The sequence below is a fragment of the Ursus americanus genome, chromosome 31 (assembly GCF_024610735.1).
Source record: "Ursus americanus isolate L20-20 chromosome 31, mUrsAme1.1.p, whole genome shotgun sequence".
In the NCBI taxonomy this organism is placed as follows: domain Eukaryota; kingdom Metazoa; phylum Chordata; class Mammalia; order Carnivora; family Ursidae; genus Ursus; species Ursus americanus.
The window spans coordinates 30,486,674-30,507,472 of record NC_142157.1 but is presented as its reverse complement, the minus strand read 5'-3'; the positions used below and the strand labels follow the sequence as shown (position 1 = coordinate 30,507,472).

The 20,799-nt window shown below is 47.9% G+C and overlaps 1 protein-coding gene across 1 annotated transcript in view; it reads right to left on the bottom strand.

The window, feature by feature from the left end:
• Window positions 1-20,799, bottom strand: part of ITIH5 (inter-alpha-trypsin inhibitor heavy chain 5) — a 78,506-nt gene that overhangs the window by 13,462 nt on the left and 44,245 nt on the right. The window contains exons 8-10 of the mRNA XM_045812924.2: window positions 5,934-6,102; window positions 2,967-3,276; window positions 198-751 (exon numbers count right to left, since the gene is read on the bottom strand). Coding sequence (XP_045668880.2) covers window positions 198-751; window positions 2,967-3,276; window positions 5,934-6,102 — 1,033 coding nt within the window. The remainder of the gene's footprint in view (window positions 1-197; window positions 752-2,966; window positions 3,277-5,933; window positions 6,103-20,799) is intronic.

Here is a 20,799-nt window from a genome sequence, read left to right as displayed (position 1 = left end):
TAGACTGACTTTACCTGGCAACATTTCTGAGACAAATGCCACGTTTCCAAATTTCTCTACAGATCCAGCCTTTGCAACTGCATAAACCCGACGGCGTAGCACACCCTCTGACGCCAGGGCGCGACACGGTCTCCCGCAGTAAGGGACAGCTGCGGGGGGGGGGGGGGGGAGCGCGGGGGCTCCGCGCACCTGCTCACCTGGCTGCGGGCTGGCGCCCCGCAGGCTCTGCATCACGGTCTCAGGGCCCACGGCGGCCGACACGCCCTGCGCCTCCTCCAGCTTCTCCGGCTGCCCCGCCGACCGCAGGTGCATGGCCGTGAGCGGGGTGAGGAAGCGGTAGGCCAGGGCCAGGGCCTGTGCCTTCTGCCGCAGGCGCTCCCGGTCCTGCTCGTCGCGGCTGTGCCGCCAGGAGCTCAGCAGCTCCTTCACCGTCAGGTAGCTCCACAGCCGCTCCACGTGGTTGCGCGGCTCGGCGCCGGCCTGGGGCCTGGCGCTTCCCGTCTCGCCGTGCCCCGCCCTCTGCGGCTCCACCGGCACGTCCGTCTTCAGGATGACGAATTTCTTGCTGTTGCTGGCCGTGACCTCCACGTGCAGCTGTCCCACCTTGAGGTCGGCCAGCTTCCCCGCGATGACGATCTCTGAGCCGTTGAAGTAGTTGGGAAACAGGGTCCTGGTGGTCTGCTCCACCACGGCCGGCGGATAATCGACGCGGATGTCGGAGAGGAGGGGGGTCCTGATCTCATCGTAGAACCTGCAGTGGAAGGTCAGAGAGACAGAGTCGGGCCCAGCCCTGGCTGCCGACAGGACAGGTCCTACCTGCCAGGGGACCCACCGGTCTTGGAGGCCCTCAAGTCCAGCACTACCCGGCAGGACACTTCCGCTATGGAGCCGGGCAGCAGCGGCTTGAACACCAGTGGTGACAGAGAACTCACTACCCCACTGGCTTCTCACCTCCTTTCAGGCCCCTGGAGTAGATCGCACCTTCTTTCCTGCAGTTTCACCCACTGATCTCTGTTCTCCTTCTGGAGCAACACCAGCGTTTAACCATCTGGCAAACACTGCTGTGTGCTCCTAGAAATCTTTTTGTGTCTCATCGATCCCCGCCAACTCCGTTTCCTAAACTATTCATATGATACTAACTCAAGCACCCCGAGCTGAGGGGCCGCTCCGTAACTTTCCTCTGCACATACCTATGTTTCTCAGAGGGTCCCTTAAAACACATTTCTTAGAACCAAACACATATTCCAGGTGTCCTTTAACTAGCCCATGAGCCTTGAGAAAGCTTGTGTGTAATGCCTATTTGCCGGCTTTAGCTTCTCTACTGGTTGTTACGAGGTTGCTTTTTGCTGAGTCAGGGGACCATCAAAACCCCCCTTCCAAAGATGTAGACGATAGCACAGGCTGTGGAAGCCAGCTCAGTCACTTCCTTGCTGTGTGTCTTGGGACATGTGACATGACCTCTCTGAACTCCGGTTTCTTCCTCTATGAAGTTGGAATGTTGAGTAGCTGCTTTGGTAGACTACGAGCTGTCCCCTCAAGCTCACTCTCCCCTTCTTTCCTAACTGAGTTCTACCCATCCAGCGATCAACTACATTTCTTTGCCTCTACTCTGGCCAAACATGGCCATGTTCTCACCAACAGACTCTGAGTAGAAGTGGTATGCACAACTTCTGCAATGCTTGCTTGAGATAAAATAGCTTCTTACTCTGGTTTTCTTTTCTTTCTCCCTCTTTGGGGCTAGAATATACAAATGACAGTGACCAGATTTCAACATTGCAGCTAAGGACGACACCCGAGGGGTGCAGAGCAACCAAAGGGAAAGAACGGGAGTCTCTGAGCGACTTCGTGGAGCAGAATCTAGCGTGTCCGGACATTACAGGCGAGGGTCGTCTGCACGGCAGCTTTACTTGGACCCTGCTACACCTGCCCCTAGGCTTTCTGTGAAGCTCGCCTGAGACAACAGGTGTAGGAGAGCCTGGCGCATCATCAGTTCTCGAAAAATGTTGGGTATTGGTGGTTTTGGTAATATGACAGTGCAGTTGGTTTGCTTCAATGTCATTGCTTTTGCTTTTGAGCGCGTTATTAAATCTTAATGTACAATGCCCTAGGTTCTCCCCCTTTGAATACAGTTTTGAATAACTGTGAAAATGTGGGAAGCAAATCTGTCTTATTATTTACATCTTTGAAACCTAGGGGTGGGGGGGGGGATGGTGGCTAGCCTCATACTAAGGATCCACTTTTACTGCCCATGTCAGAGACCTCTAATTAGGTTTATCACTAATGAATAGTCTTGAATACGGCTATTCAACAGCTGCAAATCTGCCCAAACCTCACTCTTCCTTTGAAGCGTCTACCATATATGCTGTCAAGAAGATCCGCGCACATCATGTGGAACGGAGAGTCAGCGCTTCCTCGAATCAACAGCGAAGTCATACCCTGTGTTTGGCAACGTGACAGCTGTGGGAAGGCTCCAAACGGAGTGAGAAAACCTAAGATCCAGTTTCTTCTCCACCTCAAAACAGTAAGAGAATCAGCAGCCAGTTTTAACCAGCACACAAAATGGAGACAGCACTATGTCTCCTACGTATGCCTCAGGGGGAATGAAAGCAAACACACTAGACAGTGTACCAGAGAATAGACTAGAAGTGTCCAGAAGACAATTACAACCGTAAGAGCTAACTGAACACCTAACATGCAACAGCCATCCTGCCAGTACTTTACACCGGTTTCCTCATTTGATTCTGTCGACCGACCGTACTCCTCATTTTACAGATGAGGGAACTGAGCAAGACTGGCTTCAGTCTTGCCTAAAGTCACGAAGCAGGGCCTAGAATCTGAAGGCGGATCGACCCGGGTTAAACTCTCCGTAGGACGTCTCCCAGCAGGTAGTGAGTTAGGACCCCACAACCCTCCGCCCCCTTCTGAGAGCCCGAGTCTCCCTGTCTGGAGAAGACGGACGGACGGACCCGATGAGCTGCGCGCCCGCGTCGTCCTCCTCCAGAACGCGCCGTGTGAGACCGCAGTTCTCCAGCGACAGTTTCTCCAGCAGCATGAAGTCCACGTCGTTCCCGATGCCGATGGTGAAGATGCAGATTTGGCCTCGGGCGGCCTCCTTGGTGTTGTTGAGAATCTTGAGGGTGTGGGTCTCCCCGACGGTGGGTTTCCCATCGGTCAGGAAGATGATGAGGGACACGCTGCGGTCCTCGATGTCGTTGTGGGCCACATAGTCGTTGAGCAGCTTGATGGCCCTCTGCAGGGCCCCGTTGATGTCTGTGCCTGGGGAACACCGAAATGTGCCAGCTCAAGCCTGTGTGCCTGCCTCGTTCACCCGGGCGCGCGGCCACCACTGCTCGAGCAGTAGCAGGAGGACGTGCGTGGGGAAAGAAGTCGCCTGCACCAACGGGGTGACGCCAGCCTATCTAGACACTTGGCACGGGTTTGCTAAATGAATGGGAATGGCCCGGAATTATCCCACTGGATGCCCCTTCTCCCGAAAGCATCTGACGGCGCCTTGGCTTGGAAGTCTTCAATGCCTTAGCGTCAATGGCTCCTACTCCTTTCCTGGGACTGGCTTTGCAAAGTGCAGGAGGGAGTTAGGTACAGGAATCTGGAGGGAGGGCAGGTCCCGGAGGGAAAGAAAGGGCACTCACTGCAGGTACACACTTAAGTACGTTTAGTAAATTTATAAAGCTGTATACTCATCACCACAATCCATCACCCCATCTGGAGTGATTTTTATCTACCCGCAAAGTGTGTGAGTGGACCAGGTAATTTCTCCCCATTGTTTCACATTCTCCAGAATTTCTGGCTATAAATAAATAAATAAATAAATAAATAAATAAATAAACATGTCTAGGTCTGTGCAAACACACTGATAATTCTGAGATGCACACAGAGTCTGAACGTAAGGGAAAGTTACAGCCCAAACAGTTTTTAACATTTCTTTGGGCTCATTAACTTGCCTTTCTGGATGCCTAGCCTAGTTTCACCTGACCTCTGGATGCATGAGCCTGGACAAAAAGGCAGGTGTTTATTTTCCCTTTAATTGAGAACTTGGCAATGGTGCCAGATCTTTTATTCCATTTTAAGGCCAAGGAGAGTGCAGGCAAAGGGGCAGACTTAGCTTTCCTGGTACCAGGCACCAAGGCACAGCAGGGCCTGGAATCAAACCTACGTGAAGCCAGGGCATGTCCTGCACTCTTAAGAACAGGGAGGCGCCCTCCACAGGGAGACCCCCTAGAGCTGCCCAGCCATCCCGCAGAGAGACCACCCAGGTCAACAGAGGACCTAAGGGCACCAGCAAGAGGGACCGCTTGGGTGAAAATGGCCATGTCTGACACTGAAAGAGTTATTCCCATGTACTGGCCACTGTTAAGCACTTCAGATATTTTAACTGATTTCATCCTCATCACAACCCCATTCTTGTCCACATGTGAGATGAGTAAACTCGGGTACAGACACAGTCAGTAGCCTGTAGGTGGTGGGGCTGCTTCAGGTCCAGACAGTCTGGCTTCAGACCCTATGCTCCCAACCCTGCCGTTCCGCTTCTCTGAGAGGAACAGACTGACTTTCCATTCACCTGTAGAGTTTGGGGTGATGAGATGCTGAGAAAAAATAAAGGAAACTAATAAGATGTAAGGTGTGGATTCCAAAAGAACATAATACACATCAGCTGTTTCTTAAAGCCCTATCCCCACACCCTGTGCCAACACACACACACACACACACACACACACACACATCGTTCTAACAGTGAGTAGTGCCGTTGAAATACATTCAACGTAACAAATACTCACTGAGCACGAGCTGTTCACCTCAGGACCTGTGCTGGGAACCAGGGGCCACACAAAGATGAGGAAGAGTTTCCTCCCTCAAGGACCTGACTGTCTTGTCAACTTCCTTCCGTATTATTAAATCCAGTCTTTTATCTCTCTCACCAACCGATTAATCAGTCCCTAGCCCACACTGCTGTGGAGACAGGTAGGAAGTCCCAGGGCACGTCAGAGTTCCATCCAAGCAAGATCAAGTTCTAAATGAAGTTCATTTGGGAAATCAGAGCTTCATTTTGCAGAGAAAGTAATACATAGATGAAAGATGAAAAAATGCCAGAAGAAAACTGAACTGGATGTTTTATATGTTCCCCAATAACCAAATTAGGATTAACTGAGACAATAACCCCAGGAGTCTCTGTAAAGGCCCTTGTAGAAAGGGCGGAGGGAGTCTGGAGGAGCTTCTATAAACACTCCAGCCCTGGGCACCTGTCACGGGTCCTCGGTACTGGAGACAGAGACAGCAGCGAGCAGAAGCCCCGCAGTGTGCACTGAGGAACCTGCCTCCAGCACAGCTGGGCAGCATCCTGTCCTGATTCTCTCCTCTCCCTGGAATCCTGGAGGGCCTTTTCCAACCCCCGCACTCTTCCCCGGGCACCACACCCAAGCCAAGGGTGCAAAGACTCGGAGCCCATCACACTTGCCACGCACAGCATCTCCCTGGCCGCCTGGTGTGCACGCTCCGCTCGCCGGCGCGGCCCTGCCAAGAGGCTAGTGGTTCAGCCGCACCATCCCACCTGCTGTCTCCCAAGGCGCTAACTTTCGAGCACAGAAAACGTCGAACCATCTTTGGCTTTGATTCCTCACCCAAGAGCCATTTTCATAAACAGTTTCATTGTTTGGATCCAAGAGATAAACCAGGAAAGGCTTCGAAACCTATCAAGTATTTTCCCCCCTAACTTACTTGACCATCAGTTCGGGGCCTGGAAGACGAGACTTTCCAGACTTGGTGTTCAGAGAAACATAAGCTTCTGGGAAAGCTCTCGCCTTTATCTCCTTTCCTGTGATCGGCTTCAGCTTTCAAATCCTCGTCTCCTGGCAGAAAATTAGCTACTCGCTTATTATCACGTCAAAGGCCACAAGAAAACAAGGTTTCGTATTTACCTCCGGTGGGCGACATGTGATGAATATAGATTTTGCCGTCTCTCACGTTGTCGGGAGTCACCGACACCAGATGGTCCTTCCACACTTTGATGCGGTTGGAAAATCCGATGATACTGAAATGATCCTGGGGTCGGAGGTCGTGGAGAATCGTGAACAGGGCATCCTTGGTCTAAACCAACACAGAAGCAAAACCGATCACAGCTGATCACCTTCGTCCTCGCGTTCCCTGGCTTGGAAACTGCTCGCTGGGAACAATGCTGGGGTTACTATTAAGTGCCTGAGATATAAAGGGACTTGGATAAATGTCCAGGGAGCTCTGTCACCTGGCTGGAAAAACACTGGCGTGACCATGTTACAATCACGAATGGGGGTTAACAGCTGAAGTGTCACAGGCTGCTCCAAGTCATGCTGTCTCAGGCCTCCGTACCGTCACGGTGGCGATGGAAGTTTCTTTTCCTCTGCCTGACGCCCATTTGTCACCTGACAAGCTCCTAGACACTCTTCAAAACCCAGCTGATGCGCTATATCCTGCATCGGAAACACTTCCTAACTCCTCCAAAGAGAGCTGCTCCCCTTTCCTCTAGGCGAGCACTGCCCTCAAAATGCTCGTGTTATAAAGGGCACGACGGCCCAGTCGTGATTATTTGCTTTTTATCTTTGTCCCTGACCATACTGCAAGCTCTTGGTAGTCAGCTTCCGTTCATCTTCATATCGCCCCGTGCGCAGGACAGTTCCCGACACACGGGGGGCGGAGGCGAAGTTTAGTGAATGAATGCACGATACACATTTTACAAATTGTAAGACTAAAGGTATAAATAATAAACACACTAAGAATGTAAAAGAGAACGAAAACACGGGGCAGGGGGGCTGCAGCAGTATGAGAAGACTTCAGAGGAAGCAGGAATAGGAGGGTAAAAGGAAGCAGATAGCTTGAAAGACTAGGAAGGGCATTCTGGAAAGCAGTGAAGACAAGTGAGTTGAATGAGTAAATAAGAGAGAGAGAGAGGGAGGGAAGGAGAGAAGGAAAGGGAGAGAGAGGTGTGTGGAATGCCAAATCCTTCAGAATACAAAGGAAGTCAGAGAGACACCCGCCCCCACCCTTGAGAACCACAGAAAGATAATCCTGAGAAGGATGATGTGTAGGAAACATAGAACTGACTGCTAGATCGCGTTGGAGTAAAAATAAATCAGATAATTACAATAAACAGATGTGGGTGGAGTGCGCTAAGTGTTGACGCGGCATTAGCCAGGAAGCTGGCAGGACTTCGACTCCTTACCCTTCCTTCCACTCGCGGCCGACACAAGCCCTGCGTGAGCCTCGGACGGGCCGGGCACCGCTCCCAGCCCCGCAGTCTAGACCTCCGGGAGGCCTGAAGGTCGGCAGCTGTGAGGGGACAGGACAAGAGCTAGCAGCCGTCTTCCGAGACAACAGCGCTGGGAGCCCAAGTCCACGGCAGGCCCTTGGAAATGCTCGCGCTGCTGTCTGCGGGCGCTCAGAGCTGGCCAGGCACTGGGCCGAGGGCTTGGACAAGGGGAAGCTTGTCGCAAGACTGGGGTCTGTTTAGGGGCTGGCATCCTCAGGGATCCTTAAATAGTGTGCTAACGACCTCGAGAGGGGCCCGCCTGGCTCCTCTGCTGCTATTTTCCTCCCACTGTGATGGATGTTCTGCTCTAGGAATAGTTGTCCCAGCCTCTCCGCCCTCCTCCCCTTCGCTCGGCAACTACAGGTTTCTTAGGACCTTGTAAGGCCACAGCTGCAGTGTATCCTCACATGCACCGAGGGAAGGCAGGCCAGCGGGCTCCCATGGCTCCGTTTCCAGTTGCACTGGGACCTTCTGGATGGCCTCCCACCCCTCATCCCAAGGGGCCTGGGTAGGAGCTGCCACTGCTGCCCGTGGCCGGCACCATCCATGAACGCACTGGGGGCTCTTCCTCTCTGCTTAGATGGGCTGACGGCCCTGGGCGCTCTGCATCCTTGGATGGCTTAAACGGCCAGCAGAAGGTGAGTGTCCAGATAGAAGAGTAAATGCGTGGACTTCAGCTGACGTTTCTGCACACTGTGTTTACATGCTGAAGATGAACACAAACCTTGCCAGGCTTTCCAAGAGTACAGTCCAGAGAACAGGGTAAGCACATTCCAGAAAGAGCAGAGGAAGCCCAGAAAGGCAGAGAATGTGCAGTCCAAGCTTGTGGGAAGGCCTGAACTACCCTGGAGGCAAAGAGGTGTCACAGGAGAGGGGTTGGTCTAAACCCTAAGGGCCTGGAGGATGACAACTGAGAAGACCTGTCGACCCTTCCAGTGCAGGCGGACGGACAGACAGACGAGAATGGTCATCGCCTCTCCCCCCAGGGCCCTTTCCAACAAATATGACCTAAAGGGAAAGACCCTGCATGTCGCAGCAAGCCATGTTCCTTGGCCTTCTTCCCCACCCCCAAAGCTCCACTTCCTGCCCTCGCACACCAGGAAGAAGCCTGCCTGCTGGAGACCGGGAACTCCAACACATACCACTGGGAGCGAGGATGCCCTGAAGTTAACTTATCACTAGGTGACCACCGGAGCCTGTGCAAATGTCCTCCTTGGGCACCTTTACAAATAGGCATGTACGACATACGGTTATATACTTTGTACAGAGTTTCTGTGGAGACGAATACAGTTGGTGGTTGGGTGTGATGAGTGACGGCGGCTGCATGTCCGGCATTGCCAAGCTACCCTCAGTCTCTGGGGTCATCAGAGTACTTCCAGCGTGTCACCACCGGCCATGTTTATTCTCGGGGACAAGGACGGGGCTTTCTTGGGAAGAGAGGTTCGGGGTACAGTATCCAACTGCCAGGAGGTCAGCCTGCTGGGAGGAATCAGTGAGTCTCGGGGAGAGAGGGCGCTCAGGACGAGGCAGGAAAACCGTCCCCTGTGCAGAGGAAGAGAAGAGAAAGGAGCACAGGGGGTTGTGGCTGAGGAGGAGGAGAGAGTGCTTAGAGATCGGTCGGCCCCAGAGCCACGCATCTCCTCTGTGGGTGGGGAGCAGCTCCTGGAGGCGCCGGTCCATGGACACGGGCACCCACACGCTCCCTGCTGCTTACAGAGGGCAATCTGCAGACACCGGTCTATGTCCAGACCAGAACATTCCAGATGGTGTCTGGACTGAAGAAAGATGAAAGGTACACAGATACAACTAACAACATACAAGGACATACTTCGTACTATTCAGGTCGTGAGGAAGCACCTTGGCCTGCCAGGTCATTAAAGCTGCCTTTTAGTAGTAGCCATCTAGAACCATGAAGAATGGGGACTGTTCTCTGCTTGAAACTATTTTATGGTGACAAATTCTTCTCCTCATGTGTACTTTTCTAAGGTTAGAAGGAGGAAACATTTCCTTTGAAAACAATGCATTAGAAGTTAATTCCAGCTCTGCCTTGGGGTTATTCTCAAGTCAGGCTTTTCATCTCTGTCCTTAAATTGAAGTGTTTTCAGGAACAAGGTAGATATAAATAACCACGCCCAAACTCTGTTTCCGATTCCCCACTCATTCAGTGTGGTTGGCTACGTCCCTGCTGCAGGGGGTCTTCAGGAAAGAGACATAAATGGTGCCCTCTGATGATGGTGTCCGTCCAGGGGCAGAGGCGGGTCCCTGGAGTTAGTGCGTGCCGGCCCTCAGCAGCACCATGGCCAGGGAGGAGAGCGCCCCGGAGCAGCTCTGGCCTGTGCACTTTGGGTCCCTGCGGTAAACCAGGGCAAGGGATGGAAACTTCCTCTCCCCCTTCCCTACAAAACTGACCCTCGCAGCTGCAGACTCTTGGCACAGCCCCTCGAGGAGGTGAGCATTCCACTGCGCTAACTACCACGTCATGAACGACCATTCAACATTTCACAAGCAGGGAAGCACCATATAATAAGACCCTCAGAGTGAAATGTCAGTGGAGCCCATGACAAACCCAGCTGCCTGGCCGCCCTTGGTTACCACTTCCATCAGGGTTCCCGACGACGCAGCTTTTCTCAACTATTTCTGTGTCTGCACCAAACCACACTCGACAGGAAATAACTCTGACACAAAAGGCCTTTTGTATCACAGCGTCTGGGTCCTTGGGCATCCTACAAGGGGAGCCATGACATCATAGATGAAATCCAAGTTCAAGGGTAGTAGATGTGAGCCATTCTATGTTCTCAGCAGAATGGTCATTCTGTTCTCTTAAGCAGTGCTATCACTTGCCTTATTCTAAAATGTTTACCGAGAAGTGCTCATTTTCCCGTTCATTTTTCCACATGGCCCTTTTGAATGAACCCAAGAGAAAAAGCGCCTATGATAAACAGCTTTAAAAAATCCCACAAAGAAACTTAAGCCCTTCTCACATCTGAGCTGGGCCACAAACAAGAATTGTGATCAACAGATACACACCATGAAGACAGCCCTAAGTTTCTGAGACAGAACACCAGGAAGTGGACTGTGTCCACTACAAACTCTGGCTACGGTCAGCCTGCTCCCGTGGTGGGTACAAGTAACAGGAGGAAGGGGGAGGCATATTTATACTGTCCTTCTGTTAGCCCACGGTCCTTCCTGACGCCAGCACGGGGAAGCCCTCACTACCTGAGGCGTCCTGCTCCTGGGTGTCAGTGTGTCCCTGTAGTCATTCTCTGCAAAGGGACAAACAAAATAAAAATAGTCTGTGACTCAGGGGAGCCTGGGTAGCTCAGTCAGTTGAGCGCCCAACTCTTGGCTTCGGGTCATGATCTTAGAGCCGTGGGATCGAGCCCCGCGTCAGGCTCCTCAATTAGCAGGGAATCTGCTTGGGATTCTCTCCCTCTCCCTCTGGCTCCCTCTCCGTGTCTGCTCTCTCTCTTAAAAAAAAAAGTCTGTGACTCCATGAAAGTTGGCAATATCACATCCTCACTGCAACCTTAAGTCTAAGCCCGCAGCAGGAGACTGGATGCATCGGCCACCCCAGCGTCTGTGTGCACACTCCACAGGCTTCCACTCCTGGCCCTGTCCCAAGTCTCCCTGGAGTCAGGGTCATGGTCGAGACCACAGTAACCACGACGTGCCAGGAGAAGTTGCAGTCCATGGGTATCGGTTATGCTTCAGGGGGACCATGGCATTTCAAGATCCCCAAAAAATCCATAAGAGGCAAGAGAACCTTATATCTACACACTATAAATCTTTCAATGATTCGAAGGAAAGTTTTCTGAAATCTTACTGTGACTGACCCACCAAATTATCAGATTTTTTTTTTAAATCCCAACTTTATGAGCAAGGCAATGAATTGAGTGAGAAAGACTGTTTCTCCATAACATATTCATGTCTATATCATCGTTATACTAAAAAACAAAACAAAACAAAACAAAAAACCCCAAAAACCTAGCCACAGATTTGTTTCAGAGAAGAAACCGAAACATTAAAAAATGTCACTCCACTGATTACTGTATAAGGACACCTCAGAAGGTTCTGTGAACTCACAAAGGAAATCAGTGATCACACAACCCCTCTTGTCTCCTCTCCACCACAAATATTCCCTAAAACCAATCTCATTATATAATTTACATTAAAAATAAAAATTCCGAACTATAATACACGAAACAAAGTATCGAAAAAAGTGTCTCTGTCAGTTGAAATCTTGTTGAAAGAAACTAAAACTATTTTTCTACTGGCCAATATGTTCTTTACAAAAAGAGGAGAAACTAGGAAGGTTGCTTTATGGAAATGGAAAATTCGGGATAGAAGTCATCACATCTTCGAATGCTTTCAAAGTTTAGTAGAAGCTAAACAGTAACTTGAAATTTCACCTGGACGTAAATGTAGAAAACACTATTTCTTTGGTCTCTACATTTTAACGCTCATACTATTATGAAGAGAATTGTGAGGTTCCTGTATTTAAAAGTGTAGGATTTTACGCTGTCATTTCCTTTACTGTTTGAATTCCAATTTCGAACGCTCTAGGGCAGTACTGCGTTAGGCTATATACGGCAGCTCTGTTCTGATACTAATTTCTTATGTGTTTACCCAATCTGTGTAAAAATAGAAAGTGGCGGCGATTTCATAGAGAAAATCATCTTCTTAGCCTAAATACAGGTATTACTTCAGGACTGGATCTAAAAGAAGATGATTTGTTAAATACTAAATTCTGGCTAAATTCAGCCTTAACCAAAAAAAAAAAAAAAGGTCTGAAAAGGTTTAGATATTAGAACATCCGTTGCAATATAAACAGAACCGCATTTCACAAGCCTTTGTGTTTGAGTCACATTAATCTAACCTGAGAAGCCAATGATCTCTCATGTTAATGCTCTGGCCAATGTTAAGATTCATTACTTAATGTTTTGACCTTTTTTTGACAAATGTATGAAACATTTGCCTAATAATGTCATTGTACATTTTTCTAAAAGCCTCTCTGCCAATAACATTAACATCTTTGATTCTTTAAGAGATTAAGCATATCCATTTTTCATGCTTTATGTGTAAATAACTCGAGACTCAAAACATTGTTTTTTCACTTCTCCTCATAGGGAAGGTTGATACTCCCTAGGATTTGCTCTCCATGTCGATCCCACCGTTCTGACTCTGGCCAAGGACGAAGCCCTACCACTTCTGTCTGTAGGCTCCCGGTGGCCGTCCGCAGGTGCAGCTCCTGCTCTAACAGGAAGTAAATAAGAGGATGGGGACCAAGAGATTTTCACCTACGTTTACTCCTTTGTAACTGGTGTCCTTCATCCATGTTCTGACACACCTACTGACTGACCTGACTGATGTGACTGAATCCTTGGTCCCCTGTGCCTGGTCTAAATTGTTAAATTATACTGCCCAACTACATCTTTGGATTCGGGAACCTGCCTGTTTCATTCGACAGATTTTTGTTGGTAAGTGACTGACTCTTTGACCGCCCTTCGACTCATTCAACTTTCTCCTACGTGTGAGTTCTCATGATTCCCGTTTCCCTGCCATGGGTCCACCCTATGCCACTCACTATAAATCTCCAGGGATGTGCCTTGACAAACATTAAGAACACAACAGAAAGACTGGGGAGGCTGAGAAAAAGCCATGCTAAATATGAAACAGTGTAACAGTTAACAAGTAAACACGGCGTATCAGCACGCTTAGACGGTATCCACAAGAAACTACTGAGAGGAAGTGGTGTCATCCCCTACCAGGCAGGGAGAGCCATGACATCCTGTGGCTCTTTCATCTTCCCATGCTCTTAAAGACACCATGAGACTGGAAAGTGAGATTCTGGTTGCCAGAGGGAAGAGATTCTAACACCAGGCGAACTTCATTCTTAGGGGTTGGTTACTTTTTCTTCTGAGTTTTGGTAACACTCATCCTTACTTGCAGAAGGGGACTGATTCTGGAGAGCTGGAGGGTCCAGAGAGGGGAAGGCAGGAGTTTCCCTCTGCCCACTGTTCTGCCGACGGTGCCATCCTTCAAAGGAACCAGCTTTATGCAAGGGTCCCAGGCTCAAAGCCCCACTTTCTGGCAATGGCATATTCACTCCTGTTTCATAACTCTCTTCATGTTTTTCCCCAGCCAAGAATTCACTCCCTCCTTTCCTGTCAAGAAAACTGTGTCCTAGGGGTGCCTGGGGGGCTCAGTCAGTTAAGCGTTTGCCTTTGGCTCAGGTCATGATCCCAGGGTCCTGAGACTGAGCCCCACGTCGGACTCCCTGCTCAGGAGGGGCCTGCTTCTCCCTCTCCCTCTGCCCCTCCCCCCACTTGTGCTCTCTCTCAAATAAATAAAATTTTAAAAAAGAAGAGAAAAGAAAACTGTATCCCATCTTCAAGGATTAGTTCCTAGTCACCTCGGTCATCAATCTTTTGTTGACCACCTCAAGCTCTTTATCAACCCTAAAATTCTTTCTACTGCCTACAAGACATGTTGGTTTCATGAACATGGGATTGTTCCATATTTCTTTTCTCCAGCAAAATTCTTAGGCCCTTTTTAATTTTTTTCTTAATTTAAATTCAATTTAATTAACATATAGTGTATTATTAGTTTCAGAGCTCAGTGATTCATCAGTTGCATAGAACATCCAGTGCTCATGACATCACGTGCCCTCCTTACTGCCCATCCCCCCACCTACCTCCCCTCCAGCGACCCTCAGTTTGTTTCCTATAGCTAGGAGTCTCTTAATGGTTTGTCTCCTCTGTTTTCATCTTATTTTTTCTAAGGTCCTTAATTAGAGTGACTTAAGTAGGCTTCTCTGGTGCACGCGTTTTCTCTTGCTTCCATGCTTTGCACATGCTAGCCATCTTTCTCTATTTGGTTCCTCTGTCCCTTCCTACCCCACCAACTTGACTACCTTCTAAAAGACCTTTCAGACTCGACTCCCCCTGCTCCGAGAAGTCCATCATCCCTTTCTCCACTCCTACAAAGAACTGATCGGTGCCCGCTCTGTGCCATGACCGGACCATACACACATGTCCACCACAGGGAGCGCTCTGCATACAACTGTCACATGACTTTGCTTCTCCTCTGGACCTCTCAAGAGAAAAGGCTCTGTCGTATTTATCTTTGTATCCCCTATGCCTAGTACCTCTCCCACTGCATGTAATCGATATTTGCCTCCTTCCTTGAGAATCTGGAGTCTGAAGCTGAAGCCAAGGTGGAATCAGGAGGCAGAGTTGGGAGTCCTGCAGGGGGGCAGGGAGGGCCGCACTATGGGGCAGGGGCAGCGAGGAGGAATTCTACCCAGGTGCCATTTCCCCAGCCAGCCGGGGGGGCAATCCCTGATAAGACTCCCACATCTGTTATCTTGTTCAATCCGCTTGCATTGACAGAATTCATCTCCTTGTTACTTGCAGCAAGTTTCCTTTTGGGCCCTTCCCAGCCCTTTACAGAGAAAGTCTGCTGATCCGATCGGAGAGAACTGAGTGCAAAATTAGAACACCAGAAAGGAGAAGCTAGGCTTTTTGGTTACACCAGGACCGCGCTGTCAGGTGCTCACTAGGAGAACCACCACCTGAACGGATCGTGCAGGAGAACTCAGAGCTCTAGCCGGTTCACTTCCTCTGTATGAGAGCCACGCAGTGCCTGCATTCAGAGTCTCAAAACTTTTTATATGTGGCCTCGTTTGGGTAAATCTTAACCGCCTCCACAATAAAGTTTTTTAAATGGGTGCCTCCGACTTATTTAAAATTATCTGTATCATCATTTTGGAGGGACTAATCTTTTTGAAATAAAAAATCCAAGTCTTCAGTGGTGACCTAGGGGAAAGAATACTGTGCCCTCTGTGCATGATTTATTTCCTCATATTCTGAGTCAGAGTCAAAAACACATTTTCCCCCACTGCCTTCTGTCCCCTGCCCGAAGCCCCAGATCTCTGTTTTGCAATGTGTTTCTGACCCACGCATCTGCTGGTGGCCATGTTTGGACGAGAGCAGCTCAGTAGACGGGAATTAATACTAACCAACTGAAATGATCTCTAGCCATGGCCATCAGTCATCCCTGCGGAGCAGGGGTCAGCAAACGATGGCCTGGGGGCCAAATCCAGCCTGCTGCGTGTTGTTTGATAAAACGGCTTCTCCGCAGATGGCCTAGGGCTGCCTCTGTGCTACGACAGCACATTTAAGGAGTAAGACAGAGACCATCTATCTAGTCTGTAAAGCTCAAGACATTTACTATCTGTCGCCATCGAGAAAGTTCGTTGACCCTTGCTCTAGAAAACCGGAAAGGGGGAAGCTAGATATTTTTTTATTAACCGAAGCCACGCTTTCAGATGTTTACAACAAGGCTGGTAGCCTGAAAATGTAAGTAGGAGCACCCAAACCTTCCATCATCCATTTTTATTTGTTCAAGAGACATATAGTGCCTACCTCCGAGACCCTCCAAATTTCTGAGACATGATCTCATTTGGCCTTCCTGCATCTTCCTTTCCTAAGCTCCTTCACTTGTTCAGGGAGCTCTCTCCTCTAACCAGGTCACTACTCCCCTGACGCCCTCTGGGTTCTGCTGGCCTTGTCTGGCAGTCTTCCTGGCCACTCAGTGACCCTCAGGCTGCCCTTCCTTTGATCCCCATCACACGAAAGCTACTTTCTTGACAACCTAATGTTTTCCCAACGCCTTCCCATTCAAACCGTGGCAGATCCACACGGTCCTGAAGAGGACAGCTGGAATGAAGGTCATGACATCACTGGACCTCACAGTCACCCACTTTGTCCTTCTCTCCCCACCTCTGCTATCTCTATGCCTGCACTCAGCCTATCCAACCCAACTCGTTAGAGGAAAGAAGTCTGCATCCCTGTCCGTGTCCATGGTGTGCTTAACGTGAAATAATAAAGCTCTAATAGTTAATTCTATGAGTCAGAGCAAAACAGCTCCATTCATGACACCAGCTGCTGGCTGAAGTCTCTTGGCCTCTCAGGGCAGCTGACATCTATGTGCACTCACCCCCATCACGTTGCAGGGCCATGAGGACAGGTAGAGCCTGGAAGCTTGGGAGGTGGTCTGATGTTAGGATCTATGTCTAATACTACCATGAAGAATGGCATAGGGAAGAGCTGGGAGAGACTAGGCTTGATGTTGGACTTTTCTACTGACAGCGTTCTGTATTTTAGCATAGTGATGTCACCTCTCTGCCCCTCACCTTCTCGTTTATAAGAAGGGGGTAACAATGCCTATTTCACTGGATTGCTGAAAGATTCAATGAAAAAATGTGTCTAAAATGCTTCAAGTGCTTGGGACGCACTGGCCACTCCATGTACCTACTGTGACTCAAAAGTGCGCTACATTTAATGTTTACGTGCTGGTATGTATTTCAGCAAAAATCATTACTTATGTGTCAGGCACAGTGCTGGGCTCTGGGAATACGTGATCAAAAACAAGATGCTTCCCGAATCCATGGAGCTTACAGACAGGCTATCTGCCTGTAGGGCTGCACATAAAGTGCCCAAATGGCTCTTAGAAACTGAATTTTGGACATGAAGATGAAACTGACGACCTAGAGCATGAAGTGAACCAATGAATGAAGCACAAACAATGTTCACATTTTCCCTCATTTTAATCTGGTAATTACTGATAAGAAGCATCATGTTTGTTCTCTACCCTCTCTACCCCCAATGTAACTGACACCTACATTCAACAGAGAAAAGAAGACAGATTTCCAAAAGTTCCATGGGAATCTAGGATTGGCCCAGAATGGCACAGATGATGGGAACGAGTCTGTAGAAAGTTCTAGAATGAAAGGCATCTGGTAAATGATCCATTAGCCTCTGCTTGGTTGCCAGAGAGATTCCCTCAGCCAAGTTCCTTAATATGAAGGTGAAAGTAGATCCAGTTACATAGATTAGGGAAAGGGAAGAGAAGAAGATGTAAACCTTGGTCAAGGAATAACGTATTTCACAGACATATATTCTCCTTACTGTCCCCGAGGACGTGTATTTGCTAGTGCCAGGGCTTTAAGATTGAAACTTATCAGGAAAAAAAGGGCTACACTGATCACATTTTCTGTGGCTCTTCTCAGCTCCTCCTCCAGGAGGTTTTACAAGCTGGAATCAGGAGGCAGGAATCTTGTCTGACCTAGCACCAGGTCTCCCTCTCAACAGATTCACCGACAAAGGCTCGTGGGATAGAAAGCAGAGCCAAGTCATGTGCCAGCAACCAGCGGGAGGCTCTGTAGCTGTTCCTAAGCTGGTGAAGTCCTGGTTTCCAGGCTCACATTCCCACTGGGATTAGGACCAGAACCAGAAAGTGCCCAGGTACTGACATACCCTTTAGGGAGAATGCATTTTAAGATTAAAAAAATCTTACAACGATTCTTGATAAATCAATCGTTCAAACTGTTAAATTCCAACTCGGTGCCCTTCACTGTGATGAGCGAAGTGAAGTACTTCGGGCCCATCAATGATGAGGGGAGCCAAGAACCCCCAGGGGCGAATGATTCTTCACAGGATCCGAGAGGACCCGCGACAAATGTCCGATATTGCCAAGCCTGGTGACGCATCGCAAAAGCCCCGTGCTTGGAGCCATCTTCCTCTTGACCAGTGGGCATGATATTATGTACAAGGCTCTACCGTCAACTAAGCTCACTCAGTGCTGTGGCCTCGGAGGAGCTGAGCTGCTAAAACACGCAGCAGTTTTCAGAACAGTCCAAGGCAGCGACGGGCTTTAGAAATTGCCTAGCGGCTTCTGACATGTGTTTGGCTGGTCCAGCGTGGTTCTCCTGGAAAGAGGCCACGCTGTCGCTTAGAAGCCAGCAGAGTGCATGCCAGACTTTCAGTGCCCAGCAAGTAATGGAATTTTAATATCCAGGAATGAGGGAGGAGGGGAGAACAGCAACTGGAGTGATGTCTATCGTTACACTGCTCTTGCACAGTGCATGGAAATCCCTCCCGAAATGCAGCCGTCTTCACTGGCTCTTGAGATATCGAACTGCACTCACGTTGGCTCCGCGTGCACCTTCTACTATCACACGTGAGAGCGCTGCCCCATCACACGGCTAACCTGCCCCAGGACGCCACAACATCCTGGTTTGATTCATGGGCCTCAGTGTCAGATTTACTAGCTGAGTCATCCACCACCTTAAAGCCTTGGTTTCTCCATCATCAAAACGGGGATGACGGCCAAATTGTTACAAAGATTAAATAACTTTTTAGCCAATAATTCGTGTAATACCTTTAGCACGATGACTCCCATGTTGAAAATGTTCCATGCTGTATTTTTAAGAAGTGCCCGATTTTGCTTCATCATTAATGGTGAGTCTAGGAGATCCTGATTTAGTTCACTGGTTTTCTCTGGACAATTTGGGGCAGGCTTTACCTTTCTGGGGGTTTAGCAAGAAGATTCTTGATTGTTCTCCCACCGGGAGTGGAAGATCCTATGCACTAGAATGGATTGGGTTTGAGGTTAAATAAAGCCTGACGTGACTCAGACAGCTGAAGATATGAGTCATTCGAGCTGCTGTAGTCTTTGGGTGATTTAATGACCTTTGTGTGAAGATGCAGAACAGACCATGCATTTTACCATTTTTGGTGTTTCTTAATATTTACTGGGAAATAATTAAAATATTATAATTTCCTGAATTCTACAAATGCATACTATAGCTGTCATTGTAAGTAATTTACATGATTTAAAGTTTGACAATATCCTTTTCCTCTTTTGTAAATTGTTTCATATTCTTTGCCCGTTTCTTATATAAGATTAATATTCATTGATCTGGAATAGCTCTCTATATATTAAAGATAAACTCTTTGCTGCATAAATTTTTCCAGGCTTCTCTTCACTTTTATTCTGTTTTTACTTAAAACAAAAGTTTAAACATTTTTATATAGCTAAAGTTACTGATTTTTTTTCCCTTTAAAATTACTTTTCATGGCTTTTAGGCTTAAAAAGTCTTTCCCTACTTCAAAATTAATTAACTGACATATTTTCTTACTTATTTTTGGGTGTGGTTCATTGATTATGTTTCACTGCTTAATCCATTTGGAATTCTTACTCTAGTAACAGTTTTATGTGTTAATAAATTGGTATGCACTTTCTAGAAAACGTGGTTTTAATATCTGTAAAAAAACCAAATTAGTTAGTATTCCTTGCCCCAGTAATTCTACTTCTAAGAATCTAACTTAAGAAAATGATTAGCACATGGTCAAAGATTTCTACATCAGGACAGTTATCCCAATGCTGTTTATAATTAGCAAAAAAAGGAGATAACTTCAAGTCTCTCATGGGTGGTGGCACGAGTCAATGTTTTTCAGCTGCACTATCCAATACAGTAACCACTAGCCACATGTGGCTACTTAAATTTAAATGTATTAAAATTAAATAAGATTTAAAAATTTCAGTTCTTCTGTTGCATCAGTCACATTTCGAGTGCTAATAGCCACATGTGGCTAGTGGCTGCCACACTGGATACCACAGGTATAGAACATTCCCATTTTCATAGGAGTTTCTGTGGAACAGTACTGCCTCCTGGCCATTAAAATCGTATTTTTAAGGAATATTTAATAATATCAGATATATTCATAATATAAGGGTAAGTAAAAATATCAAAATACAAGATATTTGGTGGTAACACAACTTCAGATTGGTTGCAGTAATTTTAATTATCAATACCCTCATCAAGTTAAGTTATTTTTCCCCCAGAGGAAACCCAAATCCTGGCCTCATCAAGGTCATTGTCTTAAAGAAAAAGAAAAAAGAAAATATGAAGATTTATAGGTGCATAGAAATTTAATGACACACACATAGAAACCTAGTACATGGCACCCACTCAGTAACTGCTAGTTGATTCAAAATCCAAATGGGAATGACCACATTGGGTCAGATGCAAGGCCTAATTAACACTACATTCTATGGCCAACAGCGGTCTCCAAAGAAGCCACGATTCTCCTTCTTTCAGCATGTGTTATCCAGCCAACAAAGTCACAAAAACAACAATGGCACTTAAGAACTTGGAGTGCATAAAGCAAAGAACTTTTCAGAATATTCAGTAAATACGAAAAGGCAGTTAGGCCTCTCAAACATCAACAGAAAATCACCACTACATAAGAATGTTTCATGTAGGGGCGCCTGGGTGGCACAGCGGTTAAGAGTCTGCCTTCGGCTCAGGGCGTTATCCCGGCGTTATGGGATCGAGCCCCACATCAGGCTCTTCCGCTATGAGCCTGCTTCTTCCTCTCCCACTCCCCCTGCTTGTGTTCCCTCTCTCGCTGGCTGTCTCTCTCTCTGTCGAATAAATAAATAAAATCTTAAAAAAAAAAAAAAAAAGAATGTTTCATGTATGCGTGATTAATACTTTGGGAAATGGTGCCCATAAAGAAAACCTACACGTAATTTGTACCGAACCTTCCCACTGCGAACAACTAAAAGAGCAATACGCAAAACGTATGTTTTTTAAAAATCTTGAAAGTATCAAAATAGTGAGAAAAACTATCTGGGAAAAGATGAAAATTTGA